The sequence below is a fragment of the Lissotriton vulgaris genome, chromosome 7 (assembly GCF_964263255.1).
Source record: "Lissotriton vulgaris chromosome 7, aLisVul1.2, whole genome shotgun sequence".
Taxonomy (NCBI): Eukaryota; Metazoa; Chordata; class Amphibia; order Caudata; family Salamandridae; genus Lissotriton; species Lissotriton vulgaris.
In genome coordinates, this window is record NC_141695.1 from 330775197 (window position 1) to 330791548 (window position 16352).

Sequence of the window (16352 nt, forward strand, 5' to 3'; positions counted from 1 at the left end):
CCACAGGAGGGACTGGGGGATGGGATCGCAATGTCGCCATGTGACCGGACTGTTAGAATATGCTGGACGGTGTTGGGGGTGGGTTAGGGGTTAGGGGGGTAAAATGCAGATACATGAAGAGATTTTCGACCAATTGTCCCTCAGGGATGCTCACTATGATGTCTTTCTGGAAATCTGGAACATTATGCCGCCCGGCTCCCGGGATACGGGCTGAATGGCTGTGCATAATCTATGTTTACTCGATCCATGCGGGGGGACACCATGAGTGTGCTGGTTGATTTATTGTATGCAAGGGTTTCTAATTCTGCAATAAAAACAAATTAAAAAAAAAAAAAAAAAAAAGGACGATTTGATGCTATTTTTTACATTAGGCCTAAATGTTTTTTACATGTTAATATTACCATAATATAAGTTTGGTCTGACGAGAAGCTGATGGTTTGGTAGGTGAATGGCACTTTGAGACCTTATCTCCAGATCCTATGGCAGGATAGGTCTGCTGAATAGGGTCAGTAATTGGTACTATATTTCCATCTCATCATCCCAAGACCAAGAACACAGTTACATACAAGTCCAGATAGCATCCACCTCTTCCAATGGAAGCTGTAATTGAGCCTTTAAGGGTTACTCAGAAGGGATAGTTTGAGATTTGTTCATACAACCCAATAACACCTAATAAAAAGTATATAATTAAAAATTAATGTGTCCCAACACTCCAAAAGAATATTACCTTTGAAAGAAAGAACATTAGAAAGAATGAAGTGCCCAAAACATATGGTTTCTCAGAACTGAAATCAAACACAAACAAAAGGTGGTCTGGGAGTCCAATATATCATTGACCTCATAAGTCTGCAAGCAATAGTCATCAACCACTAATATTTAGACACTTCGGGACCATTCTCTGACCCCTACTGTGGCTTCAGGTCTGGCTTGTCTTTTTGCTGTTGCCTCCACGAACTTGTGTAATTATTCTTGGGAAACAGAGAATTCCATAGGGTGGGGGAAAGAGGGAGGTTTCTATTGGGATAGGTCTTGACAATATGCTAGGGTATTGATGTTTTAATGTGATTGTCTTACGTGGACAATGGTAAACTAATGGTGGCATATATGGTCTAATGAAGCACCGTGGGTCTGGTGGAACAAATTAGGCTCCGATGGGTCACTGCTAATCTGATGGATTACAGATTGCCTGGTCAACCCTTGGGGACTGGTGGGAACACGGTTGTCATAATGGGAGCAATGGTGGCTTTAATGGGATAGATGCTTGCCTGGTAGGAGCACTGATTGGGAACACTGCTGCACTATGGGTCTAAATGTTGCATCAACGACCTTTAGATATCAATGTGGTTTGAGGTGATACTGACGCCTGGTGTGACATTTACAGTATAATGCTGATACCGGACTGACACTTAAGACTGCATTCACCTTCTCACCTAGGCTTCCAGATCTCTTGGTATGAGAGTCACAGCTTTGTCATGATGTTGGGGACATATTTTATATCCCCCATCCCTGCCAAATGATCAACTAACTTTCCATCACCAGGCATACCACTTCCATCTATTTGTACCATACTCAAATGTACTCCAAGGACACCGCTAGGTGATTAGAAGCACTTTATAAACCCCACGTAAAACAAAAAATATTATAACTTGGCCAGTAGGGAAGTGATGGAGCAAGGACAGCGCTGACAGATATTGGACTGATGGAGAACTAAGGGTCTGATGGAGTCACTCTTGATCTGATAGGAACACTGGCTAATACACTGACTGAGCCTTCAGAGTGGTAGCAAGGAAGGACTGATGTTATGATCCTACTTTGGTAGAACACAGAGAATGACTTGATGGCCACACTTGTGTTTTGATAGAAGCACTCAAACTTTAAAGGGAACATACCTAACATATCACTCTGGCTTGATGTTACACTATTTATTAATGGGGCACTGAAAGCCTAACATAATGAAGCTGGTCCTATGGAGACACTGGTGCACTAACTTCACGTGAAGCTTCCATTGGAACTTTGCTGATCTGTTAGGGCACTAATAGTCTCATGGGCAAAGTGGTGCATTATCAGACCCCTGAGGGTTGCATGGTAATTCGGTACACATATGGCCTGTTAGCCATAGTCTAATGGAACACGGATGGCAGCATGGTAGGCCCGCTGATGGCCTGTTATTGATGTTGCTGGTTTGACTGAAGCACCGAGAGGTTAAAGGGAATGGTTAACTTTAGCATATTAATATGGCATGCTGTTACTCTGAAGGCCTGGTGTGACACTGAAAGTCCAATATGACATGGATGGTTGGATGGGGACACAGTTGAACTGATAGGGGTCTGACTGGCACCATATTGGACTGATGGAGAAAGAAGTATCTGCTAAGAACATTACCAGCCCATTGGAGGGCTTAATGAAGGACTAAATGATGAACTAACGCGGTCACTCTGGGTTGGACAGTATTACGGGTAGTTTGCTAGAGTCACAGATCATTCAAAGTTGGTAGGAGATAAGCCTCTGACTTGGTCAGCTTTGCCCGGTGCCAGTAAGGGCTCTTGCTCCTCCGGGACTTCTCGGGGGGTTTGATATTGTCCCGGGCGGATTTTTGAACTCTTTCTTTTTGCCCTGAGCAATGAGACTGTACGACCCTTCATCACTATTATTGCTGCTTGGCCTTATTGAATTGGCCCCTGCGAGGGCACTTCTTTTTTTTTTGCATTTCATGTGATTCCATCCCTTCTCTCTTCTGTTATTTGTCTTCCTGTCTTCTCAATAAAAATATCTTTAACAAAAAAAAAAGTTGGTAGGAGGTATTTGCAGTTTGATTATGGTAATCCTGAACTGACAGGCAACAGTTCTTAAATACTGAAAAGATAATCTCCAACATGCTTTGAGCAACACTGTTTGTAGAACGAATTAGTATCAAATGCCAAAGAAAATGATATGGGACATGATTCCTAAGACCATCAGAAAGCACATCTTTACATATAACATTTATATTTGTACCATAGACGATGAGGTTTTAAAAATGCACCACTGCATCATTTGTTAATACTACCAAAGCAAGAGACTATATGAGAATTCAACCCACCTCTAAATCTCCCTTCCCCCTAAAAGGTGTCTAACCACCTGTTAAAGAGGGGCCATATTTCTGCATAGTGACCCCAATTTTTCACCTTTTTCTGGACTCTATTTTTGCTGGCTTTAAAACTCCATCAACTTTACCACTGCTAAACAATAGTAAAACGCCCATTGTCTACATCAAGTGCCATACATTGGAACACCCTATTTGGCCTATTTAAATTCCCTCCAAGTTCACTGTGAATGGCATCTAAAGTGAACCTATGTCATGGAAAGTTAAATGTCATATGTTCTCTTCAATGTATATTTACACCACCCACATATGTAACAAAAACATATTTCTGCCAGGAGCACCCACTGTGCTCTGGCTGAGCTGCAGTTTAAATATATTGCAGTGACACATGGCAGGGAAAAGTGAATTTGCCATGTAGGAAAAAACCTGTTTTCATATATTCATAAGACACCCCTGAAGTGTGCATTATAAGCAGAAACGGCAGGGTGATAAACTATAAAAATAGAGTGCACTACATATTAGGGTTAGTGTGCTCTAACAGTGAAATAAACCCCGAAACAACATTCACTTTGAAGGCCTGACCTTACCCTTCCCTAATAAGCCTAGGTGGGATAAAAATATTTATTTTTCCACCTCAGTTTAAGAAAGGACTAGTTAAAATGCTTCAAAATTATTTTCGGCTTAGTTTTTAAAATCTATGGTGAAGTCAGATTTTGATAGCACAAAAGTAACTTTCTTATGCTAGTTCTGCTGCTCATCACACCTCCAGAGCTGGAATACACATACTTGACTAGGAGACTTAACAACTCTTGCTCAGAGACTTAACAACTCTGGCTCAGAGAACAATGGCTTGCATCTGGGCCAAGGAAATTTCCAATTGGGGTAAACAGCTGATCATTTAGCAGGGATTAGCTACCGCAGTGTGGATAGGTACAGTTGGCAGAACAAAGGGCACATTTGGCACTACCTCTTTCGACTTGGAGAGGTTTCTATTGAGCTGCTAAACCCTCCTAGACAGTTAGGCTCCAGCAACAGTAGGAGGGAAAACCAGTTTTGACCCTCTTTTGAGCCTTTCGGGTAGGACAGATGCCAAGAAGCCAAAGACAGGCCTTCCTGGTGGCAGCAGGGTCCCGCCATCTTTAAACAGGGGCTCTTAGGTAATTTTAGCTTAAGGCAAAGAAGAAATGCTGTAAAAGGTGGTGGCGGGGCTGCAAGAAAATGGTTTGGCTTGGCCACTGGAATTTCTCCAATCATGGCTAATGCACATGATAAATCTGGAATCAACACCATCAACTCGTCCAAACTTTGAGACCTAAGAAGACACCATCTGAAGAAGGTGGCTGTGTTCGAAATAGACTCCGGACTTCTGACTCCTGGTTCCTGCTGGAAGAAGAAGACTCACATGAAGACTCAAGAACCCTGCTGCCACCTAAGGACGGGTTTTCCAAGGATCAAGTGGTAGGCCTCCTGTTTACCTGCTTCAGGGACACTAAAAGTAGTAGACTTCTGACTCCAAGAGGTACCAGCTTACTAAAGAGTACTAGACCCTGCAAGAGTTCTGCCTTAAGAGATCTGGGGCACAGAAGCCTGCCCCGAGGAGCTAGGGATGCAGGACTGAGTGACCAGAATCAGCCTTTTCAGCAGTTGGAGACTTAGAGCCTGATTTAGATCTTGGCAGACGAGTTACTCCGTCACACCGATGATGGATATCCCGTCCGCCGAAATATAAATACCATTATATCCTATGGGATTTATATTTCGGCTGCCGGGAAATCAGTCACCGTTGTCACGAGTAACCAGTCTGCCAGATCTAAATCAGGTCCCGAGTAAGGATCTTTGAACAGGACAACCCACTTGGTGTATCCGACCGCCACTCCATCACTGTTGGCCTGAAACTGTGCTTAGGTTCTGATCCACTGTGACCCGTTTCTTCATAGAGCTTATTTTGTTTGCGGCAATTAAACATGGTAAAACTCATATCTCTTGCTCCCTGTAACGTTTTGATATGCTTGTTGTCTCTCATTACAATGGTCTGTTGGTATGCTTTTTTTTTGTTCTGTTCTGTACTTTACTATTAAATTGTTGGCAGTGCTTTAACACAGCGCACACTTCTTTGGGAATTGCTTGCTGCTTGTGGATTAACAACCATGCGTTGAGCAGAGATTCTCAACAATTGTGTTTGACCTAACTGGAGCTGCTAGGTGTGTCCCAGTACCCCTTAAAAATTAACAACCTCATTTCTGGCAGGCCAAAACGGAGTTAGTATATTTTATTTAAACAATCGGATATTAAAGTAAACTTAAACCTAGCCCTGAATGGTCTGGTAGTAATCTAAATCCCAAAGATGAAAAGTCATGGATAGTGTTATGGGAAGTAGGAAATGCATGATATTGGTTAGATAGAAAGGGCTTAATAGATGCAGCTAAAATACCTATGGTATCTTTTCACATTGAATCTGAAGGTAAAAATGCAACTCCTCCTAGACTGAGTCAGTGGACTATGAATTTGTAAGACAGATGGGCTTCTGGTAGCATAAAGATAATCACTGAGGACGAAGAACTGTGGGGGAGAAGAGAGCACCCCAAGGCCAAAAGTAGACTTGAACTGGAACACACAATCCCTGAATACAAATGTATATATTAGTTATGTTTGAGAATGCGGATGTGTTTGTTGTACCCTAAGTGTAGGCAATTGCTAGACACAGGTATTCAGATAATTTGAGGGACTCTTGGGAGGCAAGTGGCCAGCAGGATTTGGTCAAAATGAGTGACCAAAAATAGACTCTAAGAAAACAAGATTTATACCACATCTTTTCTTATTGGTGGAAACAAGTACAACTGGACTTAAGTGGAGTTTCTCCCAACTAGCAAGTATGTTGTTAGTGGTGCATTTGTCATTCCAAATGGTAAAGATATCAAGAAATGTGAACTTCTGTTATCTTTCAAAAAACGCTTAATAAATACATTACTTCCCCAAATAAACCTTCAAATAATGGTCAGGATCTTGTAAGTTGTTTAGACAGCATCAAAACTCATTCACTTCAGAGAATCCCACCAGCTGACCCCAATGCATCTACCGACCTGTACTCTGTGCTGCTTTGACCAATCCCTTCCTCAGGATGTCCTTCAGCCAAGTCTTTATCTTGAAATCTCCATCACCACCAACGACCGACACCACCAGGTTGGGAGGAGGAAATTTCCATTGCTGCGTGATTAGTGTATATACAATGTTTGCTTCCGTTTCATCGGAAACTCTGACAAACTGGGTGGAAAGAAATGCAAAAAAAAGTGTTTTAAACATACAGTGCCACCCAAGTCTCCTGAATCAAGAGTATCACACATTATTATTGGCAGGGTTATTATTGGTGTATTCATACAGCATAACTAGGGTTTGCAGTAAAAACTGATTATAACTGAAAACACCACAGAAAGGAATATTTGCATTTCAGTCGCATTCAGAAAGCCCTGGATTTTGTGACACATTATTTGCTACTCTAGCATTCTGTGGTGACACAGAAGTGCAGCCTATACTTCTAAGCACTTTCCAGTGATGGACATTCCTTTGACCCACATAGGTCATAACAGGCCACTTAGTACCCCTTGAAACCAACCATAAGGTCTCTGGATTCCCAAGGATCCTCCATCCCTGTTTCTACAGCATTGCTTACATTATACAGCTTCAGCTCACTGTTCACTGCAAGCTGCTGTGTAGCAATGAAAAGGTTTACGGCAGAAAGCTTTGGTATCTGGATTGCTGTGCATGCACACTCTTCCAGAATCAATTAGAAAGATCTCCTGCTGAGATCTGATTGGATGCCCCCACTTCAACCAGAAAGTGGTGGCAGCCATCTTAGGACTCTGAACTCTTGTGGTGGAGTCTCGGAGGGACCCACCTGGGCCAAAAAGATGTGTTTTTATTGTGCAGCAAATTTGTGGAGGATCCAGGCAAAAATAGAAATATAAAGACAAGTGTAGACTTTGCGGTGTTAAAAAACAGTGTGCGCCAGAGCTTTTTGGGGGGTTGGGGGGGGGGGAGTGAGGAAGGTCAACGCCTGTTTTTATTTTGGGGAGTGAGGCACGTGGCCCCTCCTCCCCGAGCTTAAAAAGCTCCCCCCATTCTAGGGCCTGAAATGTAAAAGGCCAGAGGACCCCATCCCTCTGGGTCAGCCTAGTTACTGTGTCCCTGGGAGCCCACCCCGGGAAACAGTAATTCCCCTGCCCACATTAGTGCGGGCAGGGAAACATGTTTGCTCCTGCTTGGCGGGGGAATTTTTTAAATCTCTGGCCAGATGGGAGCAAACCGGCAAGTCTGCTTCTACCTGGCGGGTAATTAAAAATGCCCCTGCCGGCTGGCAGCAGACTTCTATTCTGTTTCCCTGCCCACACTCCTGCGGGCAGGGAAACAATACACATTTTGCTTCTACCCAGAGGGAGGAAGCACAGACAGCTCCTCCTTCCGGGCGGGAGAAATGCCAGTTCCCGCGCAATGCGGGAAGCCTTCTGGGACCATGGGGCTCCCCCAAAACACCAGTGTTGCTTAGTGGGTACCCTGGGGGGGGAACAGGGGCATCCACCTATAATAAAAGAAAGGCACTTGGGGGATGGGGTCCTCTGGCCCGATAATGCTCAGGGAGGGGTGAGGCACGTCAGTGGGACCTGTAAAGGCTCAGGAAGGAAAGCTGGCCCATCCCATTTTAAATAAGATCTGGACCTGGGGATAGAGTCTCCGAGGCACGAGAAGGGTCGAGGATGGAGGATTGCCCTCCCCTTTGTTGAAGTTGGCCTCAAGGATGGGGTCAATGGAGCCAAATGAGGCTTGAGTGGGGCACACAGCTTCCCCCCCCTTTATAATTGAATTTGGCCCCAGGGTATGAGGTCCCCAGTGCCAAATGAGACTCGAGGAGAGGGCCACGCACCATCTTCCCCTTATGCAAAGGGTTGTTGGGTGGGTGCCCCCTGTGGGCACCCACCTATAATTTAGATAGGCCCGGGTGGACTGGGACCCCGGTGCCACAGTAGGCTCAGGGAGGAGGGGGGGGGGACACACAGTCCCCTCTTTTTTTTTTTTTTTAAACCTTTATTTTCGGATTGCACAGTACACAGCGTCTGCCTACAACCCAGTTGGGCCGGCCGCTATGGCAAGAAACATCTGGATACCAGACAACAAGGCATCACATTGAAACCATAAATAGCAATGTGTTGGTGCACCGGCATCAAACACAATAAATAAAGGATAAACCAGGTTTCGTTTTTATAATTTTGATGCAAACAAATAACAAACATCACACACACTCACATGGTAGGAGTAATACCTAGGGTTCGGGGTGGAGGGGAGGAGGAAGTCAGACTCTAAAGAATTTAGCGACTCATATCTAGGGGCGGGGGAATGGTGAAAAAGGATTACAAAGAGGTTTTATTAGCCAGTCTTCAGGAACGTCAATTACGGGGACGAAGGAACATCAATGGTATACTCTAGTGGAGGGGTGCAGATATCTCCACGATACGCATTCCACTGTGACCAAATCCTGCCCCACTTCCTGGGACGGCCCCGAGCCTCATAGACCGTCTCCTCCCGAAACATGCACCAGTCCATGTTTTCCCTCCAGGCTGTTCAGTTGCACAAAACGAAGGCGAGCTGGAATAGCCACCTCTTTAGGGGAGGCGATCGCTATCTGCCAATCCTCGTCGTCCAATTCCAGGCCATCCGCAATCCAGGAGGCCCGAAGCCGCACAAGCAGATCAGCCCTGGTGTTGATGAGCTTTTTATAAATTAAGGAAATCGTACTGTCAGGCACGTGGCCATCCAGAATACGGTCCTCGAGCGGTGAAGACTGGGGGATCTCCGTCCCTGGAGGGAACACAGAGATCAGAGCATGGCGCACCTGAAGGTATCGAAAATACTCCTTGTCGTCGAGCTGGTAATCCACCTTAAGGGCATCAAAGGACTTAACTGTGCCCTTGGACCAAAGATCCTCCACCTTGCTAATACCGATCGTATCCCACTTATCAAACCCTTTCGTCCAGTCCCCTCCTTTTTTAATGTAATTCAGCACCAGGGATGTGGTCCCTTTGCCTTTTATGGCTTGGGGAAGGAGGGGCTGCACTTCCCCTTAATATACATGTTTTGGCCCTAGAGAATGGGGTCTCTGGGTCTGAGGTGAACCCTACACCACGCACGCCAAAGGCTGTGCACAGCATGGGGTTGGCAGCCAGCGAGGGGGTTGGCAGCCAGCGAGGGAGTTGGCAGCCTTCGGGTGGATTGGCCACATGCATTGCTAATTACTCTAAATATTACAGCACTCATGGCATCTCCTATGACATAATTGATAAAATCACTGCAACATTTGCAATGAAATTATTGATGAGATAACCATGCATGACGGGCGCAAGTTATAATAACCTTAGGGCACGAGTTCTAGTTACTTAAGATAACTATAACTGGTGAATTTCTGCTGTTCTTTTATAGTTTAAAATGTTAGATGGTTACAGAGCATTTCACCTAACTATAACGTTACTTTAACCTTTGTTTTTTCAGTGTAGTGTGAGTGTGTGTCCCACACTGTGAGGACCAGATTGGTCTTCAGAGCACAAGTTAACCTTGACAGAACCAGACAAACACTCTTTGTGAGGACCGGTGCTATGAGGACCGGTACCCGTAGCGTGTTTAAGTACTTTCGAGCTGGTGTATCAAAAAAATGAAGGGGCATATTTACAAGGCCCCTGTGCCACAGGAGCATAATTTTTTTTTTTTTTAAACCCCGGCGGCGCACAATGCTGAGACAAATTTACATGGCCACGCATAGCCGCCCTGCAAGGCTTTTCATGGACTTGTAAATGTGGCCCCTTTCACCAATGACTCTGCGTGAAAGGGGCGCCCCATGGGTGTTGCTGTGGGTGTTCACAAGCAATACCCATGGATTCTAATGCATTCCCAGATTTACAAGTTTTCGTCAACCTGGGAATGCGTCAGATCCGAATGCCTCCCCAGGGGAGGCGGTAAAGTGGCCGCTGAGAAGAAGCACCTTGAGTTCTCCTCGTTTTTTGCTCTATGTGTGATGCATTGTGCAGCATACATTGAAGGAGGAAAAAGCCATTGGTGATTTTTTTTGCAGGAAGGGACACCTTCCTGCACACAAACCATCATCCCTACAACACAGGCACCCATGCACCATGCTGCAAGCGTGCCTGCGTTGGCGCTAGGCAGTCAGCTGTGCACCAGTGCAGAGGAAAGCACAGGGATGTGTTGCATTGCTGTAAATACGACGCATCCCTGCACTTTCCTAATGATGCAGCTCAGGGCATCAAGGTGGTTTGCTGCACTGCGCTGAATCATGTTCTAATAAACTTGCCCCATAAAGTGCAGTTATATTTGCTTCGGTCCGCCTTACAAACGACCCTACTATCAAAGCGTATTTGGAGTTTTAGGAGCGGAAGCGCGGGTGTGGAAAGCGAATGCATGGTGATGGACCGCAGCCTTCGGTTCCTTCCCCTTCCCATTTTTTCCATTCTTCTCTCTTCCCTAATAAACAGGCTCCAATATGTTGCAAATGGAACAAAAAACGGGCGAAACCCCTCCATATTTCTGGGTGCATAGGAATGCATCTAAAACTCAGTCTACGGGGAGCCTTAGCTGAGCACCCTGGCTTTAATTGGGCCGGGATCATCTGGGTCCCAGACCCGGTACAAGTTACAAAGGAAGCTGTAACCAGTCTCTATGTGCCCTTCATTCATGTCCTTAACTCTAATAGCAAAAACACTGATCGACTTCTGAACAGTGATGTAAAAACGTTAAGATTACCCATTTCAACTATTACTTCCCGTTTATATTTCACGTTCTCCTTCATCTTGCAATCTCTAAAAGTGTTAACTGATTCCCTGATGTGTTTGTTTTTCTTTTCGTGCAGCATATTACTCTTGTAAAGTGCAAACTTTGAACTGAGGTTCTTTATAACTGTGCAAGATAAAGAGCAATGGGGTTAATTAAGGCTGTAGGCAGGGCTAGTTTCAGTGGGTGAAACGTGTTCAGAATATATATAGTCATTCCATCCTTGGCCTCTCTGCTCAGAGCACAGGCCTCAGTAATGTTTTATTCAGTCTCAGAATTTAAGAATTGAAATATTTTCAATATTCATTATTTACAAAAACTCATTGTTGTTAATCAGTTATCTTAAACAGCTAACAACCATTAACACAGCTGACAATCCTGGGTGGCTCAGGTGTAGATCACTTGTTGTGTTCTATATAATAATAATAATACATTTTATAAAGCGCATGGTTACACTGGGAGCAGTGTGTCCCCGCGCTAAGAGTGACTGGCCTAGGCAACAGACGGATCATCCCCACCCTGTTCTCCCCTGTTAACCTCCTCAATCTATAGCCAGAGGGAAGAGGTAGGTATTAAGTTGTTTCCGGAAGATATGTTCCGAGACTTCTGATCGCATTACGTATGGGAGTTTATTCCAATGTTGAGCAGCTTGTACTCGGAAGGAGCGTACATCCATCCGAGCTCTTCTGAACCTACGGACCTTCACCAGCTCTTTCCCGGAAGATCTCAGGTCCCGGCCTGGGATATACGGATTCAATAGATCCAGCAGGTAAGATGGCCCCTTTCCCACCATGATGCGATGGCTGAACAGTAGGGTTTTATAGAGCACCCGTTCTTTAATCGGAAGCCAGTGGAGGGATTCCAGGGCTTTCTTAGATGATGCTCTTCTGGGTAGTTTCAAGATCATGCGGGCCGCCATATTCTGTATCCGCTGAAGCCTAGTGATACATCTGTTAGCTCCTAAGTACAGGACGTTCCCATAGTCCAATCTCGAGGTAACCAGAGCATGGACTATGGTCTTCCTGGCTGTTGTGGGGAGTAGGTCCAATGTTTTCCGCATAGTTCTCAAAATGCCGAAGCATTGGCCGGCCACCCGAGTGGTATGCTGCTCGAAGGAGATCTTGTTATCTATCCAGATACCCAAGTTCTTCACTTGTTCACTAGGTGAGTGTAAAGGCCCCAGTTCTTGCGGCCACCATGCAGATGTCCACACCGATGGTGCACGTCCCACCACCAGCACCTCTGTCTTACTGCCATTTAATTTCAAGCAGTTATTAGCCATCCAACCTGCTGTGGCTTGAAGGCACATTGAGAAGTTGTTAGCTGCTGCCCCGTCTGGCTGTGCAAGAGACACCACCATTTGGGTGTTATCTGCATAGGTTACTACTTGAACATATCTATATGCAATAACAGAGCTCAGAGGAGCATCAACAGAATAGGCAGGTGGCACACTACGGGGATCACAGACATTTCGTTTACATGTTTCAGCCACACCCTGAATGCATTGGCAACGCCCCTTTTAGAGATCCCTCACCCCCACTATTTTTATCCCACCTAAAGTTCTGCTTAGGAGAGTGTGGGTAAGGTGGGAAGGAGGCCAGGAGGAAGAGGGGAAGCAGTCAGCAACAGAAGTAGCATGCTTGTGTTTGATGGTCCTTTACCTCTAACCCTAAGGGTAAGATGTTTAGATGGAATATCAAAGGTTTATGTAAGAGGCTCTAAAGGGCCTGGATACCATCTGAAGCTTGGCACATCAAACCATCTATAGGAAGCTGGCAATCGACCCAGCTCACCTGCCCTAATGCATTTCCTTTGTATTATAACTTATTTTTCCGCTAACATCAGAGTTGCTTTTTTGTTATTGAACAAATACCTACATATTTAAATCATTTAAAAACACACAAAGAAGGAAGTTGGGAATGAGCTCAAATTTTTACTTTAATCGGAGACTGAATTTACTTTTCTCCCCCTTTACACCCCATAGAAAAGAGAAACAAAAATGGAGACCTTTGCAGATAAGAGAACGTCTCTCAATGCTTGGCGCAGCGAAACATATTTTGGATATTTATAAAAGGACTGCTGTAGTAAATTCCAGTTGTCTGTGACATACTGTGTTGGGTGACATTAAAGGGACCCGTATTAATATTCTCATGGTCTACAGGCTGCCAGGAGTTAAATGATGTTGGTTGTCATTGTTTTGCATTGCCATCTTTGAATCGGGCCCATTAATTGTGGCATGCAGTTAACCCCTGTTAACACCCACTGTAGAGGATGTTAACCATTCATTGTTAGTGCTCCCACAAGCAAGCAATAAATCTTAAAAAACACACCGAGGTTCTCCACCGGAGATCACTGATAGGAACATGAACGCATTGTTAACCAACTTGGCTGGGTTCACCTATACACCCGTTTTTGGACGTACAGCTGTTGGCAAGAGGCAGTCCATAAAAGTCTGCTGAAAATGTAGTTAAACCAGCCTTTTTGCATAGTTGGAGAGACGGCTCCCTGTTGCTCTTAAAGGGAACGCTTGTGCCCCTGTTTTTAGTGGCCTCTTTAAGCCAGCGGGTACTGGTGAAAGTGCTACTGCACTGTGCCAAAAAAATACGGCACATGCTTCTCAAAAAGAAAGGCAAGAATAGCACCATGGGGACTTTAAATCCTCAAGTCGATACACTCTGCAGCACAAAGCTGTTCCTGAATCTCATACAGCACCTGCAAGATCCACTGTTTACATTATACACAGAGCAAGATTTGGGTCCGGCCCTTCGCCCATTGGCTTAAAGTCACAGCATCACTCGCATCTTGGATCAGTCCAAAGAAGCAGAATACAAGTTCTGTCTGACAAAACCACCAGAGTACCTGAAGTACAACATACAAGCAAGCAGTCCCTCTCCCTCCTTTTACATCTGGCTTTCGTGAGGTCATCTGTGGTGACCCTCAGGGCTCGGCCTTAAACCTGTGCCTTTTTACGTCTCGTCTATTACATTCCGCAAGGAATAAATAGACGAGAGTATTGGGGGCAAATCAAGGTCTAAACCATCGCGGATTTCGTCGAGTGCATGTGCTCATGCACGCGCTTGCCATTTGCTCCCGCCAGCCTCCGAGAGCTTCACTTCAAAGGGATCCACTCCCTGCCCCCTGCTTCTCACTTTTCACGGCCACCAGGCTGTGTCTCGCATTTCTCCTCCCCCCCCCCCCTCCCCACAGCAATGCCAAGAGCTTGTTAGTTGAAGTCATTTACTTTGTCCATTACCTTATAAACCGGCTTTAATAAGGTTACCGCTATTCCGCCAGGCCGTGTCTCGCATTTCTCCTCCCCCCTCCCCACAGCAATGCCAAGAGCTTGTTAGTTGAAGCCATTTACTTTGTCCATTACGTTATAAACCGGCTTTAATAATGTTACCGCTATTGAGGGGCTAACTAACATGCAGAAACACTGCAGCCTTTCGTGGGGAGGGAGGGGATCCTTTTCAGCTCAAGCTCATTACATATTTGCGAGGCATGCTTTACTCAAGAGCCTCGGGCCTCTTCACATTCTGCAGGGGGGAGGAGGAGCATCATTTTGCGCTCCGCCACTTCAGGCTGCCTCTGTGCCCGTTTGCATTGGCGAAGGCTTGTATCCCAACTCTCACGCAATTCACGGGTGCTCGGACAACAGTTTTTTAACTAATTTAAATTATAAGGTTTGCGGCTATCACTTTACATTACGGTTGTGTCCCCTATTACACTAACCACTTCTGCTCTGCCACACACCTCTTATAATAATTCAGATATTATTAATAGTATTATTACGAGCTCCTACTTTGCTGATGCCACATGATTTGGTCCTCAACTCATTGCCTGTTCACAGTCTTGTTATAATCCTACAACATATTTGCAGTTGATCTAGCGCTAGCCTCACATACATGCAAATAGGCCATGTGCCCCAACCGTCTTTTCTGCCTCTTTTACCTCCCCATCCGCCCCTACAGTCCCGTGCCCTATTCACCCACCCCCTCCCTCCCTCCCAAATCACCACAACACCTCAACTGTCTCCTCCCCTCCGTCTCTATCGCTCACTCCCCTGCCCCCCACCCTCATCCGACTTGTTTTATTATTTACAAAGTGAAAGCTTGTTCTTTTTGTGACTTGCGGTACAGTTTTGTTTGCCTTTGTAATAAAATCTCTTTTAGATCTCAAGTGCTTGGCAATACTCCCTCCCCCTTATCCAAAATTCGTCATCGCTCCCGGCCCCATGGCCAATGCTTGTTTTTCCTCGCTCTTGCCCAAATCACTCGCATGAACTTGAAAAGACAGTGTCAGGCACGAGACAAGGATGCAGCCGGCTCGAGCTGGGCCAGCACTGAGGACTGGCTAATTTTATTACTTTCACGGAAACTTCAAAAGGCTTCGGGGCTTTAATGGCAGCCGAGCACAACCCCAGAAGTCTGCTAAAACGCTGCATAAACAGAGGATTAGGGCCAAGCGGGGGCCAAGGGCTGCTTGCAGTTCGTGTTTACATCCCTCCCCCGCGGGGGAGGGATGCGGCTGAACCCATGCTTTAAAGCCACGTGATGTACAGTGGCGCTTCAGTTAACTCAACTACATTTCCATCATATTTATTTTTCATTTACAGGCGGATCCGTGGTGCTAAACTCACCCAAGGCCTCAAAAACAGAGAGGCGAGTCACCTTTCAATCCGGCCTACAGTCATTCTGACAGCCTCTCGGGTGTAACAAAGGTTATTCACGGGGCAGACTCTGTTTGTTATAAATTGTACGACACATGAAAAGTGATTTGAAGGAATACATGCAGGATACATTTCCTGCAACTGGTATGCATTTTTCTCTCTTTGTTTTATGCAAAACATTATCTGCTGAATCCACAAATAAACCAGTTTGCCCAACCTCCTTTATGCAAACCGCAACATCACTGCAAAATAGTTTTGCCCTTTTATTGCACTAGTGTAACATTTATATAACGTGGTCTTAGCTGCCAAGAAAACAAAATCTCTGTTAGCTCTCAAGTGCTTGCCAATACTACCCCATCCAAAATTCGTCATCACTCCCGGAGCGCGGACAATGCTTGTTCTTTTTGTGACTTTGTTCCCTCTCCTCACTCTCCCCACTCTGCTCTCTCCTCTCCCCTCTCCCCTCTCCCCTCTCTCCTCTCCCCTCTCTCCTCTCCTCACCCCACTCTCCCCTCTCCTCACCCCACTCTCCCCTCTCCTCACTCTTCCCACTCTCCCCTCTCTTCCCACTATCCCCTCTCCTCACTCTTCCCACTCTCCCTCGCTATCTTCGCTAAAAGGTTGCTAGGTAACCTAGGACACATTCTATCTCTGCCTGAAACAAGAGGCTGTTCGGGACTCTTTGTAGACCCGTAAGCCTGATTAGTTTTCCCTATTCCTTTTTACCCTAGGAGGCCAGCCCACCGTCCCCCAGTCCTGATGAAGACCCGCTCTGTA

The 16352-nt window shown here is 45.5% G+C and overlaps 1 protein-coding gene across 1 annotated transcript in view; it reads right to left on the reverse strand.

Moving 5' to 3' along the window:
- The window catches only part of LOC147701502 (transient receptor potential cation channel subfamily M member 4-like), a 363218-nt gene that overhangs the window by 187122 nt on the left and 159744 nt on the right, over positions 1-16352 (reverse strand). Inside the window, exon 4 of the mRNA XM_086930188.1 lies at positions 6163-6343. Coding sequence (XP_086786314.1) covers positions 6163-6343 — 181 coding nt within the window. The remainder of the gene's footprint in view (positions 1-6162; positions 6344-16352) is intronic.